Genomic DNA, 23,201 nt, shown 5'->3' with positions numbered 1-23,201 from the left:
TTGTGCTGCTCTGATAACAATGCTATCTAGGTCTGCTAGTGAGGCAAGAGTTACCAAGCAAAATGAGTAATGTCTGACTGTAGGGATCCCAGATTTTGGTGCAGAGTGAGAGCTGGAGGCTTGAAAGGCTGGTTCCCTAAAAGTGGCTCATTTTTTTGTTTTTAGGAAGCTGGAGGAGCTATGAGCTGAAGCTCCCTGCACTCAGACAAATAAATACAGATTCATTTATTTTTAATAATTGAGAAGAGGAATTTCTCCCTTGAAATTGAGGTCTCTATGGTCCCACTTCTCTGAATAATTGCTATCTGTATTTGGGTTCACCCTGTTACCTATCCAACCGTCTTGGCCTTGAGGTCCCTTTCATATTGCAATGGTGTAGTGGCAGGAGTTGTCCAGGGTTCAGTTCACCCTTGCCTATTTTGCACTATTCTTCCTTGCTTCAGGTTACCTTCTTCAACCCTGTCATTGAACGCATACCCAAGCTTCAGCGACAGAAAAAGATCTTCTCCAAGCAACAAGGTAAGGAAGGCATGGGGACACAGTCTGAAGACTGGAAATGCCTACATGGCAACTAGAATCTCTAGCCTTGTCTGGTTTACTGGGGGTGAGGGGTGTTTGCTTACTGTACGGTGTTGAAGGATTAAATGTAATGCATTGTGCAACAGGTTAGCTTGTGAGAGAGATACTGAAATGTAGGCTGTAATGTTCAGTGACAAATGGATGTGGCCAGTGTGTATGTTTTGAGGTGTTGGGAGGAGTAAGAGTTAGGGATGTGCAAAGAGGTTCGAACTGAACTGGGCCAGCCGCTTTTGTGCACACCCCTAGTGAGAGTTATAAAGCATATCATTAAGAATGAATGATCAAGTTATCTTTACTGGCACTTTGAAAGAGAAGAGATGGTGTGGTGGTGATCAGTCAGAAGTGTGTCTTCTTCTAAAGGAATATTTCCTGCACAGCTAAAGGCTGAATGGGAAATTGGGTTCAGGTTCAGATCTTTCTGCCATCTCCAGTGCAAATCAACCCAACAGCTAAAACAACTATCTAAATACTGAATTTAAATCTTCCTTTTATAATTCGATCATATCGCCTTTATAAAACTGTAATCTTTTAAGTATGTAGTCTACATGAGGAGATGGCTTCCTTGTTACATGTAAATGTGCCCTGAGGAATGATATGTCGGCGATGATACTTATCATTTTATAGAATGTATTTCAGCTGTTCAAAGTGCTTCATATCTCGGTGTTCCTTATTGCAGACCTGGCAGATAGAATAGTGGTGGTAGTATTCTTATACTGCATGGTGCGGGAGCTGAGAGAATAGGGATTCACCCAAGGCCAGACCGTGCATTCATAGCTGAGGTGAGATGTGAACCAGGGACTTTAAAATTCTCTCTTAGCTGAACTGCCACACCAGTTCTTGGGTAACTCTATCTCATATAATGAATTTGATCTATGTAGGCAAGATTTGTCTTTACATGCACACTATGCTGTATGGATTTAGAACGTATATGTTGGATTTTGGAGAGAGGGCTAAGTGTTAGTCTGGGATCTTTCAGGAGAGAAACCTTTCATGACTGCATTGCTAAATATTTGCATTCATTGAGGCAGGCCTGAGAACTTGCCTACAATACTGTGGGATGTGTCTCTTGCATGCATTCCAGTTGTCACCGCTGTCTTGCAACTCCTGATTATTTTCTTATTGTCAGGCTGGGTGTTGCAGTGCTCATGCTAATGCCACTGTCATTCTTCCCTTTCTGTCTTTTTTTCCTAGGAAAGGCTTTTCTGAGTGCTCGTCAGATGAACATTGATGTTGCTACGTGGGTGCGGCTACTGAGACGTATTATCCCCACTGCCAATACCACAGGCGCCTATAGTCCCTCAACACAGATGACCCCAACACCTAGCTCTGAAAACAGACACAGCCTCAACTCTGGGTAGGTATCCACTATTCTTCATGGGTAGCACTGTAAGAATTCCTCCTTCTGCAAGCGGGATATAAAAGTTCTTATATGTCATGATACAGTCATCCCCTTCATTGTCAGGGCTTGGGATTTTAGGAGCAATATATCTGAGGCAGCAGAGTTGAGCGCAGATACCCTCTTCTCACCCAGTCACTAGTCATCCTTCTCAAATCCTCCTCAGATGTATAGGTGTTTAGCAGAAATCGCCTCCATTTTCACGATAATGGTTAGAAACCTCCTCCCCTCTGCCTTCTTCTCTATTTAATGGGAGTTAAGAATGTAAGGACTCTGCTTTAATTCATGGTTTTGTCATAGCCATGCAAGCTCCTAAATCTCTTGACAACTCTCCTGCAGGGCTCGGCGCACAAAGAGACACAGCCCTTTATCTCAGTAAGCCCTTGTCTTTCTCCAAGATGCATATGTTCTCCTTTAGGGCCAGGGAGCTGTGTGTTCTGGGGATGTTCTGGTGACAGGGACCTGAACACAGCCTGCCATAGCTAAAGCTTCTCGCATTCCCTACAATGATTTTGCCTTGAGATTCCCTAGAGCTGGCATTTTCTTCTCCCCAGGGACATTGCCATTGAGAAGCTGAGCTTGGAAGGGGATAGAGTGCAAATGGAACAGTTCGGCCCAGATGACAATGAGCTGCCTGGGAAGGACTTGTTGGTAAGTGTTGACAATCTTTGGCAGGGCTGCTCAACTTTGGCTCTCCTGCAGATGTTGCGCTACAGCTCCCATAATCCGTGGCTATTGGTCACTGTGGCTGGGAATTATGGGAGCTGTATTCCAAATACTGCTAAGGGACCTAAGTTGAGCAGACCTGATCTTTGGTTTGACTGGCCAGCAGCTAATCCTGGCCTCTTGTGTCATATAAAGCAATGAATTGCCTTGAGTAGCTATCTTCAAGTGTCTGAAATTTCTTTTTGCAGACATCACGAGTTGGGGATGAGATGAGAGTTGGTGTAGTGGCTAGAGTACTGGACTAGGACTGGGGAGACCAGAGTTCAAATCCCCATTCAGCCATAAAACTAGCTGGGTGACTCTGGGCCAGTCACTTCTCTCTCAGCCTAACCTGTTTCACAGGGTTGTTGTGAGGAGCAACCTAAGTATGTAGTACACCGCTCTGGGCTCCTTGGAGGAAGAGCGGGATATAAAATGTAAAAATAAATAAATAAAATAAAATAAAAATTCCATTCCAGGTGGAGCTGGGTCCAGGAGGTGAAGCCAGAGGGTCTGATAGTACTCTGCATAGGTGAGGGAAAAGTGTATTTGTGTACCTTCTTTCAGCCAGATCTTTTGCTTTCTTCCTGTGCCCTTGCTTGTTTTCATCTGATATGGTGGTCTGCCAACAGACTTTGAGTTTTTGTGTGTGCCCCTCCCCTCGGCCCCGAGACCCTTACTGAATTGAATAGAAAGTAGCTATTCAAAGTAGAAAGTAGTTGTCACCAGACTTAAGTATCCCGTTCTTAGGGCCTTTCAGGAACATCAGGCTATACTGCAAACGTTGCATAGCTATGATTCATTGTGCGCAGGATCTGGGTTTCCCAAGCTCTCCTTCAATAAATTGTTTCTGTTTTGAGTATAATACAACATATTGTTTGAAAACAATATATTTGAAGTTGTGTCTCGACATACAAAATTCAAATATCAGAAACACTTGTTGCATAATGCCTTTGATGCAACCAACTCTGCCCACCCCCAGTTGCCCCACTGTGTTGTGCTCAGCATGCAAACAGGATTGTTTCAATAGTGGAAGCTCATGTGTCTCAAGGCATAAAGTGTATATGCTCTTTTGCCATTTGGCTCTTGTCTTAAGGTGCTTCCCCCCACCCCTGGTTCTTTCTTCCTTGCCCACTGCACTTGCTGGTGAAGCTGTGTGGAGTGAATTATGGTGGTCCTGCCTCTCCATCCTTCTTAATTGTATATTTTTAATCCATGTGGTTGCATGGGGTATAGTGATCTTACGTAGCTTACAAAGATAATGTTTCAGTACTTGTGTGAAAAATGTGTATTGGGAACTCACTAGATTGGGCAATACTTTGTTCCTCATGGGCCATGTGTGGCTGATGTTGATTATGATGACCTGTGCTTCCATGTGGGGGGAAATGCTATCTCTGACATGCTCCCTTATCTCTCAGCAGCCTCCTAAGAACAACACCCCTTGTAATGGACGACTTCCATTTTCTAGCAGTGCTGGGTCGTGGCCACTTTGGCAAAGTGAGTATTGTGTGCCTAGCTGAGAGTCTAGTCATTCCCTCTCGCTCAATAGGTTCAGGCATCCATGCATCATTGAAAGGCACTCCTATCTCTTCCCATCTTCACAGACTCCAGTCCAGTCTGGCTGCCAGTAGCATAATGGTAGTGTCTTGGCTCCTCGCCTCTTCCACTTGAACTTACTCTCATTGGTCTGAGGGGTAAATCCCCCAAATCATGGGTCTTGGCTGCTGGTTGTAGTTACTGACCTGTGCTTACCTTGTGTTTCTCATGTTGATTGTCTTGGATATAGGTGCTGTTATCCGAGTTACACCGAACAGGGGAGATATTTGCTATCAAAGCCTTGAAGAAAGGTGACATTATTGCAAGGGATGAGGTAGAGAGGTGAGTCTAACTTAGCAGCCAGGGAATGTCACAGAACCAGAATAGTTAGGAATGTGTTTATAGCATATCCTTTTTGATTTGTTTGATATTTCTGGTGGCACAATAGTGCTAATTTGAATTAAGATCCCAGTTAGTATCCCCATACTAGGCTTTGTTGATGTTGCTTTAGATAACTGAGATTGTGTTGACAGTTGGGCATGGACCCGAGGGCCCACATTCATTGCAGGGCCCTTCTGATGGATTTCTGAAGCCCCCAGAGAGTCCACTGCTGCCCACCACTGTCCAGTAAATGTCACCATTGGGCCCTGGCATACCAGGCAGCAGCAAACAGCAGTGATAGCAGATGCATCTCTTCTAGCATGGAGTGGTGGTGCCGAAGGAGGCACATCCATCCGCTTCCATTTATCTTTCCCAGGTAGCTGGACACCATCAACGAGGCAGTGCTTGCACACCACAAGAGGTGGGGGACTAGTGTAGGGTCCTAAGGGTCCCCTGGAATTTTGGTGCTGAACCTGCTGAGAAAGTGTTTGCAAGTACACATGTGCATTTGTATGCAAGAGAGGGAATTTGTACAGAGGAGTTGAAAAGGCACATTACTGCTCATGAATAGCATTATGCTGAAGGTATTCGTTTCCCAAAGGGGAAGAGGTAGGAGGCAGGAGAAGAAAGTGATTCCAGCCAGGGAAGTGCAATGGCTCTAAAACTCTAAAAAGAGGCACCTTTTTAAAAGTAGTGATTCTCTTTATTTAGCAGGGGGAGAGCAACTGGCCCTATCCATCTCAAGCATAGCATCCCTCCAGTGGCTATTGCTGGTGACTGTCTTATCTTTTTCTAGATTGTGAGCCGTTTGGGGCCAGGGAGCCATTTTATTTAATTTTGTATGTTTGTTTTTATTATTTATATAATAAGACGTCTCTGCCTCCAGGTCTGCATTATCTCAGTGAAGTGCATGTAGGTACACACACTGGGTGTCCTTCTCTCCTAAGTATGTATAGTTCAGGGTCTGTGCACATGTACAGAGTAGCATTGAGTGTGTGCTCAGATACTTATGTGAGTCACATGAAAGTGATATTCCATATGGTTGAGTTCCGTTTGGTGTATGGCACACCTCATCCTAAACACAATACTTAAAAGGATCTAAATGAGTTCCACCAATACAATAGATACTCCAGAAAGAGCCCAAAACAATGTTATCAACTGATAGAAAAACACCAATACCTAAAAGGTGTGCATGAACCTCTCTATATGCTATAAGACCTGTAGACATAATTCATTGTTTGAACAGTGAATTTGATGTTTATTTATAGTCCAGCACTAAAGGCTTCATAGGAATACATCTAAATTATATTTGGATATTATGAACATATAAATGGTTAAGACTTTGTGGATAAAACCATGCTTGAGAGTCAAGACACCTAGAAGCACATTAAGTAGAGCCACAATTAGGCCCATGAAGGGTTTTTTCTAATATGGAGTCTGTTGATTGACAAGAGAGGCAACAGCTGACTCAGGTATTTAAACCCTTACCAAGGGTGGTATTGTCCTATTGAGAACAGGACGTATGGCCTAATAGGCAATGGAGTAAGACCTTACTTAACAACAGTTGTTGTTATGGTAAGTATATGATGTTTGTATTTTTGAGAGATTTATCTCTGGGATGATTATTTATAAAAAAAGTTAAGTACTTCAAAATGCATTGTGTTTCTTAGAAGTCTAACAATAGAAGTTATAGCAAGGTAGTTGTGTGCATACTATTCCCCTTGTATCATGAGTATTGTACAATATGAGCCTGTTGAAAGGGGTTTTCTAGTCATATTTGAGGTTGCATTGTATTTTATAGAGGCTATGCTGATACCTATGTTTTATAAAATTTTAAGCAACAGGTCAATATTGGTAGCGCATGTTTGCCACTAAGGAAATTTCTTTATAATAGTTGAATATTTAGTATATAGATGTCTGAACAGAATACTTATTATTTCTTACACAGAGACCCTGAAGATTACGTAGACCAGGAAAAAGTACCTGGCTTAGTATTGTTGTTATCGTTAAAATAATCACAAGGATTCATTGGGTGAATGCCACTGAAGAAGGCCTTGTTCAGGCCAAAATGCATTTGGCATTATAAGAAAAGTATCAGAAGAACTATCTCCTTGCATGATTCATTGTTGAATCTTGGTCCTACCAGAAAAGTCTGTTGGATTACCCATTTGCATATCTGGACATTTGTGACTTCAGAAGGACTCTTGAGAGAGATTGGATTACAAGTGTGGGACTCCTTTTCCAATGTAGGGATGCGCATGAAATGGAATTTTCATTTTGCTTCGAGCTCAAAACGAAACACAGATGGTCAAAAACATTTCTTCGAAACAGTGTTTGAACCGGCTGTTTCAACGAAACAAAACCCAAAACATTTCGAGTGTTCCGGCCATAGGAAACAATGGGGAAACTCGAAACACCCCATTGTTCCCCATGGGTAGCTCCTAGGGATATCAGAATAGGTTGGATGGTAGGGCATGATGGGTGCTACCTACCACCCAACCCACAAAAAAAATGGGCAAGTGGGTGATTTTAAAACACATTTTAACCTCCCCCCCCCAAAAAAAAACCCCCATAGGATCCTGGGTTGGGTGGTAGGTAGCACCCATCATGCCCAACCCACTTTGGTGTCCCTAGGAGCTACCCATAGGGAACAATGGGGGTTTTTTAGTTTCCCCATTGTTCCCTATGGCAGGAACAAGCTAAACTCACAGAGTATACACAGATGTTTTGCACAGCTATTTGCAATGCATTTTGCAGCCCTGCCTTGAAAAACACTGCAAAACAGAAGCACATAGTAAAAGGGAATCTGTCCCTCCCAAAATAGAACACAAATTTCAAACGGCCAAAAGGGAATAATTGGCCAAGAATCCACTGCCAGCCAGTCGACATGTCTTATAGCATATAGAGGTTCATGTACATCCTTTAGGTATTGGTGTTTTTTTATCAGATGATAACATTGTTTTGGGCTCTTTCTGGAATATCTATTGTATTGGTGGAACTCATTTAGGTCCTTTTAAGTACTGTGTTCAAGATGAGGTGTGCCATACACCAAAAGGAACTCCTTAACCATATGGAGTCTCGCTTTCATGTGACCCGCATAAGTATCTGAGCACACACTCATTGCTGCTGTGTACATGTGCTCACACTTGCTTTGAGTTCTTTTTGAAATACCTCCTCAAGCTGACACAGTCTTCCCCCTTCCTTCTAGCCTGATGTGTGAGAAGCGGATTTTTGAGATTGTGACCCATACACGGCACCCCTTCCTAGTGAACCTCTTCGCCTGTTTCCAGACCCCCCAGCATGTCTGTTTTGTCATGGAGTACACAGCAGGTGGAGACCTCATGATGCACATCCACACAGATGTATTCACAGAGCCACGTGCCACGTAAGTGCTGAGTAGGGGAGGCAGGTGTATACAACAGAATGGAATGGGGCCAGAGCTTCCCTAAAAATGTCTTGCTCAGTCCCATTAGGCACCACTCTTTCTAGCACAGATTTGGGAGTTCTGGCTTCCAGCCCTTTTAATCTCAACCATTATGCCAAACTTTCCTCCCTGGAGCCTTTATGCCACAGTCATTGCTGCCTTTCAGAGACAAGCTGGGCACTGCCTTGTATTGCAATAATCTCCCCCTCTGTTACCCTCTGCAGATTTTATGCTGCGTGTGTTGTCCTAGGACTTCAATTTCTTCATGACCACAAAATTGTATATAGGTAAGAAACTCTCTGTGCCGTTCTCCTGATCCATTCCTTTCCTTCTGCAGTCTTTTCTATACCCTCCCCCTTCTTATTGCTCTGCTCTTGATTTCCTGCCCTTTCCCCAGGAGTAATGACCTAGCTGGGTGAGTATGGTTTATCCCTATTGACTTCTTGTGAGCCACCTCCGGCTGCTTTTGCAAGAAAGTGCAGTAGCTCTTTAGCTTGCTTTTGTGGCAGTAGCTAATGGCTTCTGTAGATGGTGGTTCTTTCTGCCTCAGTTTCTCTTATTCTACAGGGACTTGAAGCTGGATAACTTATTGCTGGACACAGAAGGTTTTGTGAAGATTGCAGACTTTGGCCTCTGCAAGGAAGGTGATTGTCTGGGGTGGAATGGATGCTGTCACAGTTGTCATAGGATTCTCTCAAGCAAAATGCAAATATAGTAGTCTTTGCAGAAGTTATAGCAGACTAAAAAAACTGATCTACTACCCTGAGAAGGCAGGGCAGTAGTGGAGGAGAAGGAAGGAGAATGGTAGGAAGATTTTCTTGCTCAGTTCTGCACCGTTGTATTAAATGCACTACGTCTTTGAGATGCACTTGGGGCATTAAGGTTGGCAAGAGAGACCTCCTTCTGTCCCTTCTCTATAACCTTCTGCAAACATTTCTAGTTGTCTGCTTATTTAGCACTTTGAAGAGTACTGTTGCTGGGGAAGTATTTGAATAACCACTTTCTTCTGTGCTGCCAGGGATGGGCTATGCTGACCGCACCAGCACGTTCTGTGGGACACCAGAATTTCTGGCTCCTGAGGTGCTGACAGACACATCATACACACGAGCAGTTGATTGGTGGGGCTTGGGCATCCTTATCTATGAGATGCTTGTGGGTGAGGTGAGTCTCACATAGATGATAAAGGAAAACAGTATAGGGTGTGTGAGTGAGAAAGTGATCAGGATGAGGCATAGATGTCGTGTGGTGTGTGTAAGACAGACAATTTGAGGAATATTGAATAAAAGAGGAAACTTATTTTAGGGATGTATGGAATAGGTAGGGCAAGGTTGGAGGGGATGTGTTTGATGATATGAGCAGGACTGTTTTGATAAGGGGTTGATGTGGGAGACAATGTTAAGCATCTGAATAATGAAGCTTACATTCTCAAGGAGTCTGGCATAGGTGGGTGGATGGACTTCATTCTGGGGAAGATAACAGTGCAATCCTATGCACACTTACTCAGAAGTAAGTCCCACTTTGTTCAATGGAACTTACTCCCAGGTAAATATGAATAGAGAAGGCCTGGCTTAAATGACACTCCTCCCTGTTAACCCTGCCTCAATTGATCTTGTAGTCTCCATTCCCCGGAGATGATGAAGAGGAGGTGTTTGACAGCATTGTCAACGATGAAGTGCGCTATCCCCGCTTCCTTTCCACAGAGGCCATTGGTATCATGCGCCGGGTGAGTCTGGGTGTCCTTTTCCCTGGGCTAGTCAGAACCAAAATGGGAGAGAGGGTTTCTACTAAAGGAATGCAGGCTGTCAGGAACAGAGGGAGGGTTCGGGGTCTCAAGCATGACGACACAGCATTGTTGCGACTTTTCTCCGTCCTCCTTCAGGCCTGGAGGATTCAAGTAGGAACAGAGAATGAGCCACATAGATCAGATGTCCCCCCCCCCCCCGGGAGGGGCGGGAGTTGGCAGAAGAATTGATGGGAATAGGGAATAGGGTAAGCGCAGAGTTGTTTGTGGTAACCTGATACTGATGGTTTCGCTTCACTTCAGCTTTTGCGGCGAAACCCAGACCGGCGCCTGGGCTCCAGTGAGCGTGATGCTGAGGATGTGAAGAAGCAGCCATTCTTCAGGGTCAGTATGAGTCTGTCCTTATGTCTCCTATGCTCTTTCTTCAAGAGGTGCCGGAAAAACCCTGCCCAGCTTTTTGGCAGCCAGAAAGCACCTCCTTGGGGTCTTCTCTTCATTGGGGCTGTATTGTAGCCCTTTGTTAGCTAGTACACTCAGCAAGGACTTTCTGTGATGGCCAAGCCTTTTCCCAAGGCTAGAGACAGGCTATTGTCCCATTAAGAGTTGTCAGGATTACCAAGGCATTATCTCATTATGTGAAGCACTTCAAACACATGCTGTATAAAAGCTATCTAGAATTATTAATGGCTAGCATGTGCTTTCCTGTCTCTGCACAAGAGCATCTTCAAGAGGTGAATATTTGAACAGTGAAGCCTGTGTAAATTTTGAAAAAGCCCCTTCCACTGAGCCTGCTGGCCTATATCAGTGCCCCATACTTCATTATCTTGTCCCAGCACCCTGTGGTCTCTTACAGACTTTCCATGGTTCAAGCCAAGGACTCACGGAGAGATTGCAGTTCTGACTGATTTCCCCCCTGCCTCTGTCTCCACAGACCATCGAATGGGAAGCCTTGTTGGCCCGTAAGATCAAGCCACCATTTGTGCCAGTAGTCAAGGGCCGTGAAGACATCAGCAACTTTGATGAAGAGTTCACAGCTGAGGCACCTATGCTGACACCACCTCGTGAATCACGGCCCCTTACCCAAAAGGAGCAGGATGCCTTCAAGGACTTTGACTATGTTTCCGGTGCCTGCTAGCTTTGGGAGTGGGGGCAAGGAGGTCCCCTTGAAACACTGCCAGCCCTATAGGGCAGGGTTCTGCTCCATCAGTGACTCAGACGCTTGCAAGCCCTCCCTGCTAGCTCTGGGGTTGGGAAAGCCCAGCAAAACTGCCAACCTCCATGGGGTAACGCAATTTTCAGCAACATATGCCAGCTGTGGGATTAGGCGGGGAATGTTGCAGAAATATTTCTGTGTCCCCCAAGACACAATATCATTCATGCAGACCCTTGGACACCAGCTAACTTCAAAGGAATGGCAGAGATAGACTGCCAGCCTAATAGAACAGGTGAAATTGACCGAGGTATTGACTTGGGCAGAGGAGTCTCACTGGTAGTGCTTCCTCCAGTGGTTCCCAAATTTTCTCCTGAATCAAGCAAAAATTATTGTCCATTCATAAGGATCTGTAGAGTTAGAGTCATGGAAGGTACAAGGCCATTCCCTGCCCCAGCACCATGATGAGAGCTCTTTCCATGGTGGTGATGGGGAGTTTGCCCTTCTGGTGCTTTTGTTGAAACCCATTGGTTAAAACCACTAACCCAGAAGGAAAAACCTCTTCCTTCTCCACATTATTGTCTTGTCTTCATCTGTAAAAGTCTTGAGAGATACTGGGTTTCAAGTTAGTGACAGGGAAATTTCCTTCAGCTCAGTTGGAATCAACTCTGTATTTACAAGCGTTCTGGCAAGCATTGTTGGGGGAAAGCTCATCTATTTTCCCCCAAGGGTTTTCTCTCCAGGCTCATAATATTGGCATTTATCATATTGCCCTCCTGGGAATTGTAATTTAGTTTCACCTGCCCTGAACTCACCCCACAATGCCAGCCATGCCTGGAAATTCAAATGTGCATTTCAAGCAAACCCATCTGGGAGCAAGAGTTTTTAGATCTGGATGGGGAATAGCAACCACATAAAATGTTTGCAAGAAACAATCAAGCGTATTGATAGACCCACATGGAGAAGGCACTTGCTAAACAAAAGGCTGCTTGGTTGGGTGAGCCTGATCACATAATTCACAGCAATCCATGAAAGTTCCATTGCAAATAAGCACTTAACATTACAAGATTACAACCTATGCAGCAGCTGGCTTTCTGTGCTTGGTTTGCTAAATGACGACCATTTAGTGTGTCCTCAGAATCTTGTTTAGCATCCCAAGCAGGAGAGTAATGTCTTGAAGAAATAGGACTTCTTTCCTAATCCAGTTTTTAATCCAGCTGAACATTGTTACAAGCTGGACAAATGTGCATACCAAGTGAGGTAACTGCAAATTTCAGCAATATCACTAGTTCAGATCCCCCATTGGGAACTTGCTGATCTAGTTCATGATCTGTTTCAATCCTACATCTCAGCTTTCTCTTGGAAGTCTATCCATTGCCATGAGAAGGAAATATCTTAAGAACAGGAGGAAAGAGAAATGTTGAGACCCCATGTCCATGATCTCTCCTCACTTGATTTCGGTAGCTTTTCCAACCATGTAGCTTTTTGTTGGTATCCAGAATTGGCATCATCAGCCTCTTCGTTGCCCTGTTCTTCCCCTGAGAAGTCAGTGTGCAAAGCTGGGGGCAGTTTGAGGCTTGAGCTCTGCTAGTCTGAAGTTTTGTTGTGGAAAGGGCCATTCAGGAAGGGCTTGTGAATAGCCATTACTAGTGTGGTGAGCACCACTCCTTCTGGCCCCAGCAATGTTCTCTTCAAAGTGTGAGCACTTTGCTCCCCATACAACTCGTACTCTTTGAAGTATCCTCATTTAAATTATTTCCAGCATCTAGGGCACTAATGCTCCAGAGTTGCCAGCCCCCTTTTCCTAGTACCTGTTGGAAGAAGACCTGTTTTCTTAACCTGTCCCAGGCACCTTCTTCTTGTTCCTTTCTTAGAACTGTTGACCTGGGATTCCTTAGCACGGATCAGTTGGTGGGAGTAAGTGGGGCTGCATGTTGCTGAGACACAGCCACCTCTGGAGTATATTGGCTAAAAACAAAATACAGGTAACCTGTGCCTGGTGCTGTGAACTACATTTAAGATGGATGTTGTGGCTCATATCACACTACTGCCTTGGTGTCTTTTGAAAAAGTGGTCAATCAGTCTGGACAACTATAAGCTAGTTCTTTGTTCAGTCTCTTAATTTTAATTAGCAGCCCCATTCCACCCATGCACCTATGTAGAAAGAAAGGAACAATCTGCTGTCTTGCTAGTCTCTAATCACCTTGACTGTGAGTATGAAAGAGTTGTTGAGGAGTAACTAAGCTGTTAAGTGAACTCACACACCCTTAAAAAGCAAGGTATCTTTCTGCAGTTTGACAAAGAGATTTGAGTACAGCATATGTATATGAGTATAATAGGGTCCCATTTCACTTTCCTGAATAAGGTTGTCATAGTCTCCAGTTTACTTTCAGGGGATGTTTCTCATTGAGCATTCTCCCCTTTTTAGCCTCAGCCAGAGGTGCACCTAGGTAATTTTGGAGCCTGGATCTAAAGGCTTTTGGAGGCCACCCACACACACAGTATTTTAAACACATTTTTAATGTGACCACACCACCCAGGACAGACTAAAAAGGATTTGCGGGGGTTCCAGAGGTGTGTGGAGGCCCTGGACCTTGGCCTGGATGTCGGGGGTAAGAGTGCCTCTGGCCTCAGCTTTTTCCAGGCTCACAGCCATGTTTCAGGATTTGGACTACAAGAGTGACAGCCATGTGACTTTGCAGAAATAATTGAATGTTTCCAATTCACAGTGGTGGGGGGGAGAATTCAAGTTTTGGTCCATTTGGAGTACCAATCTTGGCCTAGGTTGAAGGATTCTGTATAAGTTGTTGCTTCAGGAAACATAGTATGAGTTTTGTTTGCACAGTGAAGGAAAAGCTCTCTGTTGCTGAGAATGTGAAAGCGTCTAAGGTCCGAAGGTGAGCTAAACTGTAAATGCTCTTTTAAAAAAAAATTGGGGATTTTTCATTCTGCCCCAGTTCTTATATATCTTGTCTTCACTCTGGTTGCACTTTCTTTCCCCCCCAACACGCGTCCTGGAAGTTGAGCCTACTTCTTGTTCAAATTCTGGTTCTGCCCTCCGTTCTGGGAGGGAGGTCCTAGTGCAGTGTCCTTCATTGTAAGGCCCGGAAGCCTATGGTGACTTCCATCAACCTTAAGTGGGGCTCCCTTCCTAATTGTTTGGGCGTCTGCAAGCTACAGCCGAAACGGAATACCCTGAACAGTTCCCTGGTGCCATGTGGAGGCAACCATTCCCATTGTGCAGCGCTCCCAGTGCTGGTGGAGCTCCTTTGAGGGAAATTGAGCCGTCTGGAGCCCCTGCACCATTTTGAAAGGCATGGATAGAGTGCTGGGAAGTATGCCCCTTCCCAGCACTTTCCCCATAGAGCTCTTGAGAGGGTTCTGTCTCTCTCAAAGGGCCCTCTAAGTACTGAGAAAAGTGCAATATTGTGTGGAGGTCAGCACAGTGGGGAAACGGCTCTCACGCTGAAGGTTTTTTGCCAAAGTAGCCCCCGCTTGGAAAAAAAACTATCCCAGTGCATCATAGTTCTAGGAGGACTAGGATTCAAGACACTCATGTCTCAACCTGAACTCAGGAAGAAGAGTTGTTTTTATTCCCAGATATGCTGTTAACTTCTCTGTGCCTCTTTCTCTGCTTACATTGCCTCTCTTGTATCTTTCCTAGGGGCATGTCCAAGCTTAATACCTGTTTGGATTTTGTGCTAGGAGGCACTGTCATGCTAAAGACTTGAAGCTTTGTCTTGTCTACTAAGTTTCTTTTCTTAATGTAACTACCTCTGTTGCCTGACCAGAACCACACTGTGGCCACAAAAATGCTGCCTGAATTCTTCACTTCTCTGCTGTGAAGTCTCAGTTTTAAATTGTAGACATTTCAATACAAATCTACCTAGTCCAACAAAAGGCACGTTGAAGGATGTGTGGCAAAAAGCTTTGTGTGAGCATCCTCCTCCTCAGTCAAGGAGGATTCTGGATTTTATTCCCAGCTCTTTCATGGTTTAGATCCTGAGGGTTCCATTCCATTCTTGCTTCTAATGCTGACTTACTGAGTACATTTGGGCTAGTCCTTCCATTACCTGACTGTAGATGAGGGGGTACAAACTTGGGTCTCTGTTAGAAAGCAAGTCATTCTGTTTGGATGCAAAGTACTGTGACCACTCCCCAGGTATTCTCAGACTATAGACTGCAAATGTGTGTGTTACAATAAAGCATATGTAGCATATTCGGCTGTAGAGCACAGAGGCCTGGGGAAGAGTGGATTTTGGGATTGCATTGACAAACTTACAATTTGGGCACAGAACTCAGCAATTAAATTCTTTTTCCAAAAACCAGTTCGTAACTCCTAAAATTGCTTTCATAATTTTGAAAGTGTATATTGCCTAGTGACAGTTTCAGAAGCCAGAGGGTGAGCTAAGGATTTCTAGTAGCAAGGAATTCATCACCCTGCATTGCTCTTTGTCCATTCAGAATAACTGAATTCATTTATATTTACCTGCTTTGCATAATTTATATAATTCTCCGAATTAAGGCTGTCTTCATGTAGAAAATTGATTTCAGATAGGGTATTGTGGCGTGAACTTGATAAAGTAGCATGGCAGTCTGAGAGGCAGAGTTCCTATGTTCTGTTGCTCACTTGTGCAGTGAGGGGTGAAGAGAAGGTTGAGAAAATGAACCTCATTCGCAGATATTGATTCCTCAGGGTAAACTTTCTTCTTCTGATAAGTCATATTACACTATACTGGGCTTAATTCTGCACCCACATTTGCCAATTTAGAAGAGAGAGATTAAAGTCTGCTCCACGGGACCTGTTTCTACCTACAGTCCACCAACAAATACCCCAAAATTGCCTTGCGTCCTTTTTCCTTAGAGGGAAAAGGCCTCATTGGGTTTTGAATCCCCTATGCTTCTCAAAAGTAACTGTTCTAGGTACCAGAACAAGCATCTCCGTCGTTTCAGAAAGCTGGAGTCAAGTTGAATGTAAGAACAGGTTGCTGAGTTGTTCCATTCAGGCAAGGTGGGATGAGCACCTCTCACAAATGGTTTCAATCTGCGCACCTTGTTCATTATGGAGAGGTGCCATTAGACTAGATGCTTAGTGATGGTAGCAGACAGCTGTATGATTTCTAGACTAGTCCTAGGTAGCGTACAGTTGCTTTACACTCTTGGACTGGATTTCCACTTATATAACTTTGTAGTATTAGAATCAGTGGGACTAAATAATGAACTGCTGTGAGTCTGTCTTGTCCCACTGGATTCTATAGTTTTGTTGCCATCATGCTGGTTTATCCTAGTTGTGAAGCTAACTCTCCATAATGCCATTAGATAGTTAACTGTCAGTAGTAAGACTAGCTGGGCATCATTTCTCTGAATAGTAGCCCTTAATGTGGGTTCAGTGAAACAGTCCCAGTTCATTCCTCTGGTCACCTGAGAAAATTCTCACTGGTACAAAATATGGGAACCTATGGAGCAAACATAGGGTAATTGCCCTTCTCACCTGCCTCAGCAATATCCATATCCCCCTTTTCTTTTGTGTGAACATACTGGTCATCTTTTCCCTCCAGACCACTTTCATATCCACCCAATGTGGTCTCTTACCTACTCCACACCATGAGATTCTGAGTGTGTGCTGTATTTCATACAGCTTGGCATGTGGGATGTGTTTTAATTTGTAGAGTAATCCAGTTCCTTCCCCAAATGAATTTGGTTGATATCCATTGTGAAAATGATGGGCTGGTCATTCTCCACTACACTGCCTGATCTCAATAATTTATTAACCCCTCCTGCTGTGATTCCTGTATTGCATGGCACACAGTAGGATATAGCTGCTGCTGTTAATAACAACATGTGGTTAACAACTGTTTCTTTGAGTCTCTTTGTTGCATGCAACAATGGTTTGTCAGTGGTAAATACAGATATAATCAATGACCTAATTCCAAAGCAGATCCACATTGGAACAGGGCTTAGAATTGGGCATAGGTGGGATGAAATGGCTTGTATCCAATACCACTTCTGAAAGCCCTGCTCTCACCCATGGCTGAATTGACTGCCCAGCAAAGGAAAGAAAGACTTGTGTGTGTCAGTTCTGCACAGGCTGAAATCAGTGTTTAAAATGCTAGTAGAGAATCTCCTCGTTTTTAAATAAAACTGCACCTTTAAGTGAGCATCAAGCACTAGAAGACTAGGAGAAGAAATTCCATCTTGTAGCCAGTCTCTGCTTTTTTTAATTTACACTTTGCAAGTCAAGGGGAGTGTAAATCTGTCCACTTCTAAAAGTCCGGGGCGGGCGGTTACAAATGGATTGTTACTCTTTTGCCCATGTTGGAAAGTTGTGCCTGCTCCCGATGTGTGGTGAATCCAGCATACCACTGAGAACGGAAGTTACACGCACAAAGACTAGTGGAATGTGGCTTATACTAGCTGAATCACATTGTGTAGTCACCACTAGGCTTCTTGCCAAGAGAAGGCAGGTGCTTGTCTGGGTGTGTTTGTGCTCCTGAATTGGAGTGTGTCACAAAGCATGAACAAAGTTGAGCAGCTGCGGCTAAGAGGGAGGGAAACTCCCAAACAATCATTCACATTTTAACATGTGGGGGCGTGCGTTTTGTTTGTTTGTTTGTTTGTTTGATGGTAAAAGGTATGTCATGCTCCAAGGCTATCTTCTTTGGAGTTAATAGTTGTTTTTTAAGCTGTAAGAGCAGTGTTCTTCATTATAAGGCTGGTGGTGACCCCTATAAACCTTAAGTATGACCCCTTGGCTAATTGTTTGTTGGGCCTGTGTGAAGCTGAATATTCTGCACAGTCCCCCCAGTACCATGTGGAGGTAATATTTCCCACCATGCAGTGTGGTGCTCCTTTAAGGAAAATAGAGCCACTTTGAGCCCCTGCACCATCTTGGAAGACATGCATGGAGTGCTGGGTAATGCAGCGCTTCCAGGAGCTTTCCCCATAGAGTTCTTTAGAGAAGGCTTCATCTCTCTTCAGGGGCCCCTCCCAGCACTGAAAAAAGTGCAGTACTGTGAGGTCAGCACAGTGGGAAATGGCACTTTCACAGATTTTTTTTTAACCAATTAGCCACTGCTTTAAAAAATAGAGAAGATGACTATGTTAGAGCCTCTGTGTCCTACCCCTCAGCAGGGCTCTACATGTAAGTTGCATGTTCCACAGTCCATCTGTGCCACTCAGTGCAACCACAAAAATCTCAATCCCCTGCTGCTGCATGCCCTCAATTTGTTTTCAAGTTACAATCCCCCCCCCCTTCATTGCCATGCATGTCCATAAAATCTGGGATATCAGGCCCTGACAACCAGATTATTCAAAGGGGCTGGGGCTTGAAGCAACAGCCCTAGAGCAATATATGGCACCTGTTTTCCTTAAGGCTTTTTCCTAAGGAAACCACACAGCCCTGTGGTCACCAGGAGTAGACACCGACTCAGGGGCACAACTTTACTTTACTGTCCCTTGTGGCTCTTACCTTCTGTGCCATAGACATAAGAAAGCTGTAGACAGTACTTTTGTCTTCAGGCCAGAGTCCCTAGTTGCTTTTTAAACCTTTAGAGCTGGGGCCTTCAACCTTAAACAAAGAAGTGTACCCCTTTGGTTCCAAAGATACCTGCTCAGATATCCCATATAAGCAGCCGAGAATTGTGATCCCCAGAAGTACATCTTGTCAAAGTTGGTGGAAAATAAAATACAAGTGAAGTGAATCTGCCCTGGAATTGGGGGGTGAGGTGGGGGGTGTTTGCTCTATTCTGTGTCTTCCTTCCTCATGGCTGTGGCTCCACCAGCATATCCCTGACATGACCCCCACCTCTCCCTCCTCCCCTCAACATGACTGACTGGCTAGGGGCTCAGGCTCAGCTCGGCCCACCCCTCCCTCAACCTTGTTGACAGCAAGGACAATATTGACACTGAGCATCAGCCAGCATTTCCCTTACTGCCATGTCTGCCAGGCTAAGGAAGGGTGGTCTGAATCTTAACACCTAGCCAGCCAGTCATGAGAAGAGGCAGGATGCTGCTGAATGACACTCCTCCTCCTCCCCTCCTAGAGAGTGAGCCAACCGTGTAGAATGCAAGTAAGTCAGGGCTACCTCCCTGGTAGTGTGTGTACCCCTGTACAAGGCTTCAGAGTATCCCGATTGAAAAGCCCTGCCTTAGAATGGTAGCACTGGCAGCTGCTCATAGGATACAACTGAGAAATCCAGTAATTGCTTTGCAGTTATTTAGCACCATTATGCCCACCTGTTGTTAACAACAGAGCAGCAAAGACAGAAGTTCATGTTCTTTCAAACTCAGTTTCCTTGTTTGGGAAAAATGTGACTGTGTATGTGGAGTTCTTAAATTGCATTTAAATTCTTGTAGTAGTAGGGGAAATGTAAACTTTCCAATATTTTAACCATGCCCAAATTTGGGGGGGAGGGGCAAAACTAATGCTAAGAGGGAATTATTTATGACAACTCTCCAGGGTAGTCCAATATTATCACCATATTGCAGGTGGAAAGAGTGGCTTACAGTCACTCTAGTGTTGTCCAGTATTATCCCTGCATTTATAGATGAGGGATGTGGGGGTCGCAGCTGAGAAAATAGTGCTTTACAACAACCCTGCTCTGACCACTGGCAAACACATCATGCTCTTACCTCTCTAGCAGAGATCTTTAAGGCACCCAAATAATACTAGAAGCCATGTAATTATGCTAATCCTTTATCTGTATTCTATGAACAGTGCTTAAAAAGCAATCTGTTTCTAACACCAGATAATCCCATCCACCTCCTTCTTGCATTGTGCAGGGAGGAGACTGGAGAGACTCCCTGAAGTGTATTTTGGCATTGCTCATGTACCTGCACCCTGTATGTGCAAAAGCAGCTTAAATCAAACATTCTAGAGTTTTACAGACACCTAAGTTTTGATCCTGACTGAAGGAGTGGGTGATCATCAACTTTATTAGGCTTTAAGTGCAATCTAGGCAATGCATGTTTTCAAAAGAGGTCCAAGGGGTCAAGCCTGTACAAAAGGTCATACCTGTGAAACAGTCTAGAAGCCCTTAACTCTCATTCAAATACATGGTTAGCCATGGTTGTTCAGGGCAAGAGAAGTAAATTTTGTATGCATTCAGAGACACCCTCTTGATTAACAGATTTGAGGATTAATCAATATTTTCAATAGAGAGTCTGGTGCTGAGCCCTAACTCAAATTTAAGATTTGGATCTGGGAATGAGATTTAATTACAGACCACTAGTGCACCTGGACTGAGACTGAGAACTTGAGAGCCCATAGCTCATTGGCAGAATTCTGTGGGTGTGCATACAAGATCACAGGTACAACTCCATTGAGGAAGAAAGGCCCCACTCTACCCTATGAGGTAATTGGTTCTGTTGTCAAACTGCTTATCAAGGAAGTTCTCCTCATTTTTAAACCTCTTGTAAAAGAGGATTTAAAATCTACCCATCTATCCTCCTACAAAAGAAGCCCATTAAAACTAATCCTGCCCTTTAGGGCTGCAGAAATTAAGTATTTGCCTTTTCACTGTATGTGTGTCATGATCTCCAAGCCTGACTATGCGCCCTGAACTTGACAACCCCTCATCTGACACAGACCCTGAGCCTGACCCCGCTTCAGCCAAGACAGACCCTGAAATAGACTCCAAAGACCTGGCTGAAGAAGCGGGACATGAGAGTCACCCACTACAGAACTTGGGGGACCCTGTACCTCTGGAACCTCCCCTTCTTCCTGAGCAGAGGCAGATCCAGTGTGTGTGTGAGCAAGGGTGCAGTTGCACCCCCTGCACATTTTGGTCGAGTCTCATGAAGATTGGCGGCAGCGAGTAAAAAAAAAGGGGGGGGGGCTTGCTTCAAAATAAGGCTTTGCAAATCAGATCCCAAGAAACACGTTTTTTAAAACTCCCTTGCCAGTGAAATGCTTGATTGTCTTTAAATCCTAAGAAATTGGGGTCACTCCATATATGACATTCTGCTGTCCTAGGTATTAAAAAAAACACTATTTGAATTTGCTTCTGAGTTTACAAGTAGGATTGGAGTGCATGTGGCTAAAAGTCAACATATACATATATTTTATTATGACACAAATCCTGTTCTTGCTCCAGAGTTCAGGGTAGTGTACAAGTTTTTCCTCTCCGCTTTTATTCTCACAACAATCTTGTGAGGCAAGTTTGGAGAAGAGAGCGAGTATCTCACCTAAAGTCCCACAGTGAGTTTCATGATTGAATGGGGAACACAAATCCCCCAATCACTCTAATCACTACACTACACTGGTTCTCAGCTGTGTGTGTATTAATTGCAGGAGACATCTGATGCAGGAGAAAAAAATATTAATTTTTTGTGGTGAAGCAAACTCGTGGGGAGGAGGGTGTTGGATACCTTTAGAGAGTCCAATGAAATGTTTGTGTCTGCCATCTTGAATTGGTGTGGACATCACAAACTATGCCATTGAAGTGTCACTGTGTGTCACTCACTGCAACTCTATCCGATTTGGTTTTAATGGGTTAGACAGTCCACAAATTAGCCGGCTTGTAACTCAGACATTCACACAACCACCATCTTGGATTGGGGTGGATGATGACATCACACACCATGCCATTAGGGCATCCTTATGTGTCCCTACAGCTGTAGCAAATTTGGTTCAAATGGGTTAGGCAGTTCACAAGTTAGCCCACTTGTGCTTCAAATGTTTACGCATCCATCTTGGATCGGGGTGGATGACATCATCACAAACTATGCCATTCAGGTGTCGCTTGAGCTGTACCCGGTTTGGTTCATATTGGTCCAGGCGTTGTGAAGTTGATGGGTGGGGAGGAGCCCACACACATAGAATGTCGGGTGATCTCATAAGCCTACTGGAAAGTAGGCTAAAAGTCTTTCCATGAGTGTATTTTGGTGTAAAATGTAGTGGATTCAGCTAATTTGAGTGTCAGGGCAATAGAAGTGGGGGGGTGGGGGGGGAGAAAGGGAATGTGAGAGGGAGGAGGAGGAAGACAGAAGGTGGTGTGAGGTGACAGAAGGTGGAGCAAGACTGTGTGGCTTCCCAGAGGTGCATTGGAATCTAATCTGGCCCACCACCAGATCTGAGTTTGACACCCCTGGCATTGTGCATTTGCAAGAGAAATAAAATTCAAGCCCCAATATTTTTATGGGGGGGACATTCCTGTTGCACCCCCTGTAATTTCCTGCTGGATCCACCCTTGTTCCTAAGGATGCACCCTTGCCCTTTTCTCCTCCTCCTCCAGCTCAGAGGAAGAAGCTGCAGCCATGCCGCAGCCAGCGACTGAGGGATAAGGCATGGCCTCTTTGAGACTGCTACATTCCAGACCAGGATTCACTTCCCTTGAAAAGGGCTCAGTCAAGATCAGGTCCTCGCTGCAGCAAAGGTCATTGCTCAAGCTTGTAGCCAGTTCCTTGACCTGCTCTTACGTAAACCTGATCTCCTGGCTTTGACTGACCTGACTTGCCTGCTCCTGCGTAGACCTGATATTCTGACTCCTGACCTTGGCTTGACTAGACCTGATTTCCCATTCCTCCTGTGTGGACCTGACACCCCACCTTCTGACCCTAGCTTGTAGCCTGACATCGATCTCTGCCTAGTCTCCTGGTGAGTCCTCATGCTCCCTGGCCCTGCAAGACATGATAGCTTGCTGCAACCCATCAGGCAGGAATGGAGGAACTCTGAGTGCTGAGAACCAGGCACTGCAAGCCCAGCAGGCAGACATGTGGGCTAAGATTTCTGCCCTGCAACATCTGCTGCAGACTGCTGGGTTCCCAGCCACCCAACTCTACTTCATGCCTAGTGTCTGGTTCCCCCTCCAGAATGATATGAAGGGGCCTCTGAGATGTGCGGACTTGACTTCCCAGCTTCTGGCGACACTGACTTATAACCTGACCTTGACTTCTCCCGAGCTCCCCTAGTGAGTCCTCACACTGCCTGGCCCTGCAAGACACGATCTGCGACAGCCCTTCAAGCATTTGAAGTGTGCTATTGTGTCCTCTTTCAGTCTTCTCTTTTCCAGGCTAAACATTCAGTTCCTTCAGCCCTTCCTCACTGGGCTGGTTTTCCAGATCCTTGACCATCTTCAGTACATAATACTTACTTAGCATCATCTTGGCAAACCTGTTTCAATTTGTCTACATCTTTTTAAGAGGGCCACATCTTGACTCTCTCCTTGAGTATTAATGGACATCAAACTCCAGATGAGGGCTGACTAGTGCTAAATAAAGTGGAACTATTTCTTATGACTTGGAAACTACGAATCTGTTAATGCTGCCTAAAATCACATTAGCTTTTTGC

The 23,201-nt window shown here is 44.6% G+C and overlaps 1 protein-coding gene and 1 long non-coding RNA gene across 4 annotated transcripts in view; one reads left to right on the top strand and one right to left on the bottom strand.

The window, feature by feature from the left end:
• Window positions 1–13,884, top strand: part of PKN1 (protein kinase N1) — a 99,554-nt gene extending 85,670 nt beyond the window's left edge. For 2 of the 3 annotated variants that reach the window (XM_053303907.1, XM_053303904.1), the window contains exons 10-22: window positions 444–519; window positions 1,771–1,933; window positions 2,530–2,626; window positions 3,160–3,212; window positions 4,099–4,177; window positions 4,467–4,558; window positions 7,806–7,982; window positions 8,246–8,308; window positions 8,589–8,665; window positions 9,040–9,182; window positions 9,637–9,744; window positions 10,066–10,146; window positions 10,694–13,884. In XM_053303907.1, the coding sequence (XP_053159882.1) occupies window positions 444–519; window positions 1,771–1,933; window positions 2,530–2,626; window positions 3,160–3,212; window positions 4,099–4,177; window positions 4,467–4,558; window positions 7,806–7,982; window positions 8,246–8,308; window positions 8,589–8,665; window positions 9,040–9,182; window positions 9,637–9,744; window positions 10,066–10,146; window positions 10,694–10,897 (1,413 nt within the window). In that variant the 3' untranslated portion in view covers window positions 10,898–13,884. The remainder of the gene's footprint in view (window positions 1–443; window positions 520–1,770; window positions 1,934–2,529; window positions 2,627–3,159; window positions 3,213–4,098; window positions 4,178–4,466; window positions 4,559–7,805; window positions 7,983–8,245; window positions 8,309–8,588; window positions 8,666–9,039; window positions 9,183–9,636; window positions 9,745–10,065; window positions 10,147–10,693) is intronic. The other variant, XM_053303906.1, reaches the window with a different exon arrangement.
• LOC128348197 (uncharacterized) overlaps window positions 1–23,201 on the bottom strand; it is a 30,590-nt gene that overhangs the window by 7,287 nt on the left and 102 nt on the right. The window lies entirely within an intron of this gene.

This window comes from Hemicordylus capensis, chromosome 2 (genome assembly GCF_027244095.1).
Source record: "Hemicordylus capensis ecotype Gifberg chromosome 2, rHemCap1.1.pri, whole genome shotgun sequence".
Taxonomy (NCBI): domain Eukaryota; kingdom Metazoa; phylum Chordata; class Lepidosauria; order Squamata; family Cordylidae; genus Hemicordylus; species Hemicordylus capensis.
Note: the sequence above shows the minus strand (reverse complement) of the source record. Positions and strands in the feature narration are given on the sequence as shown.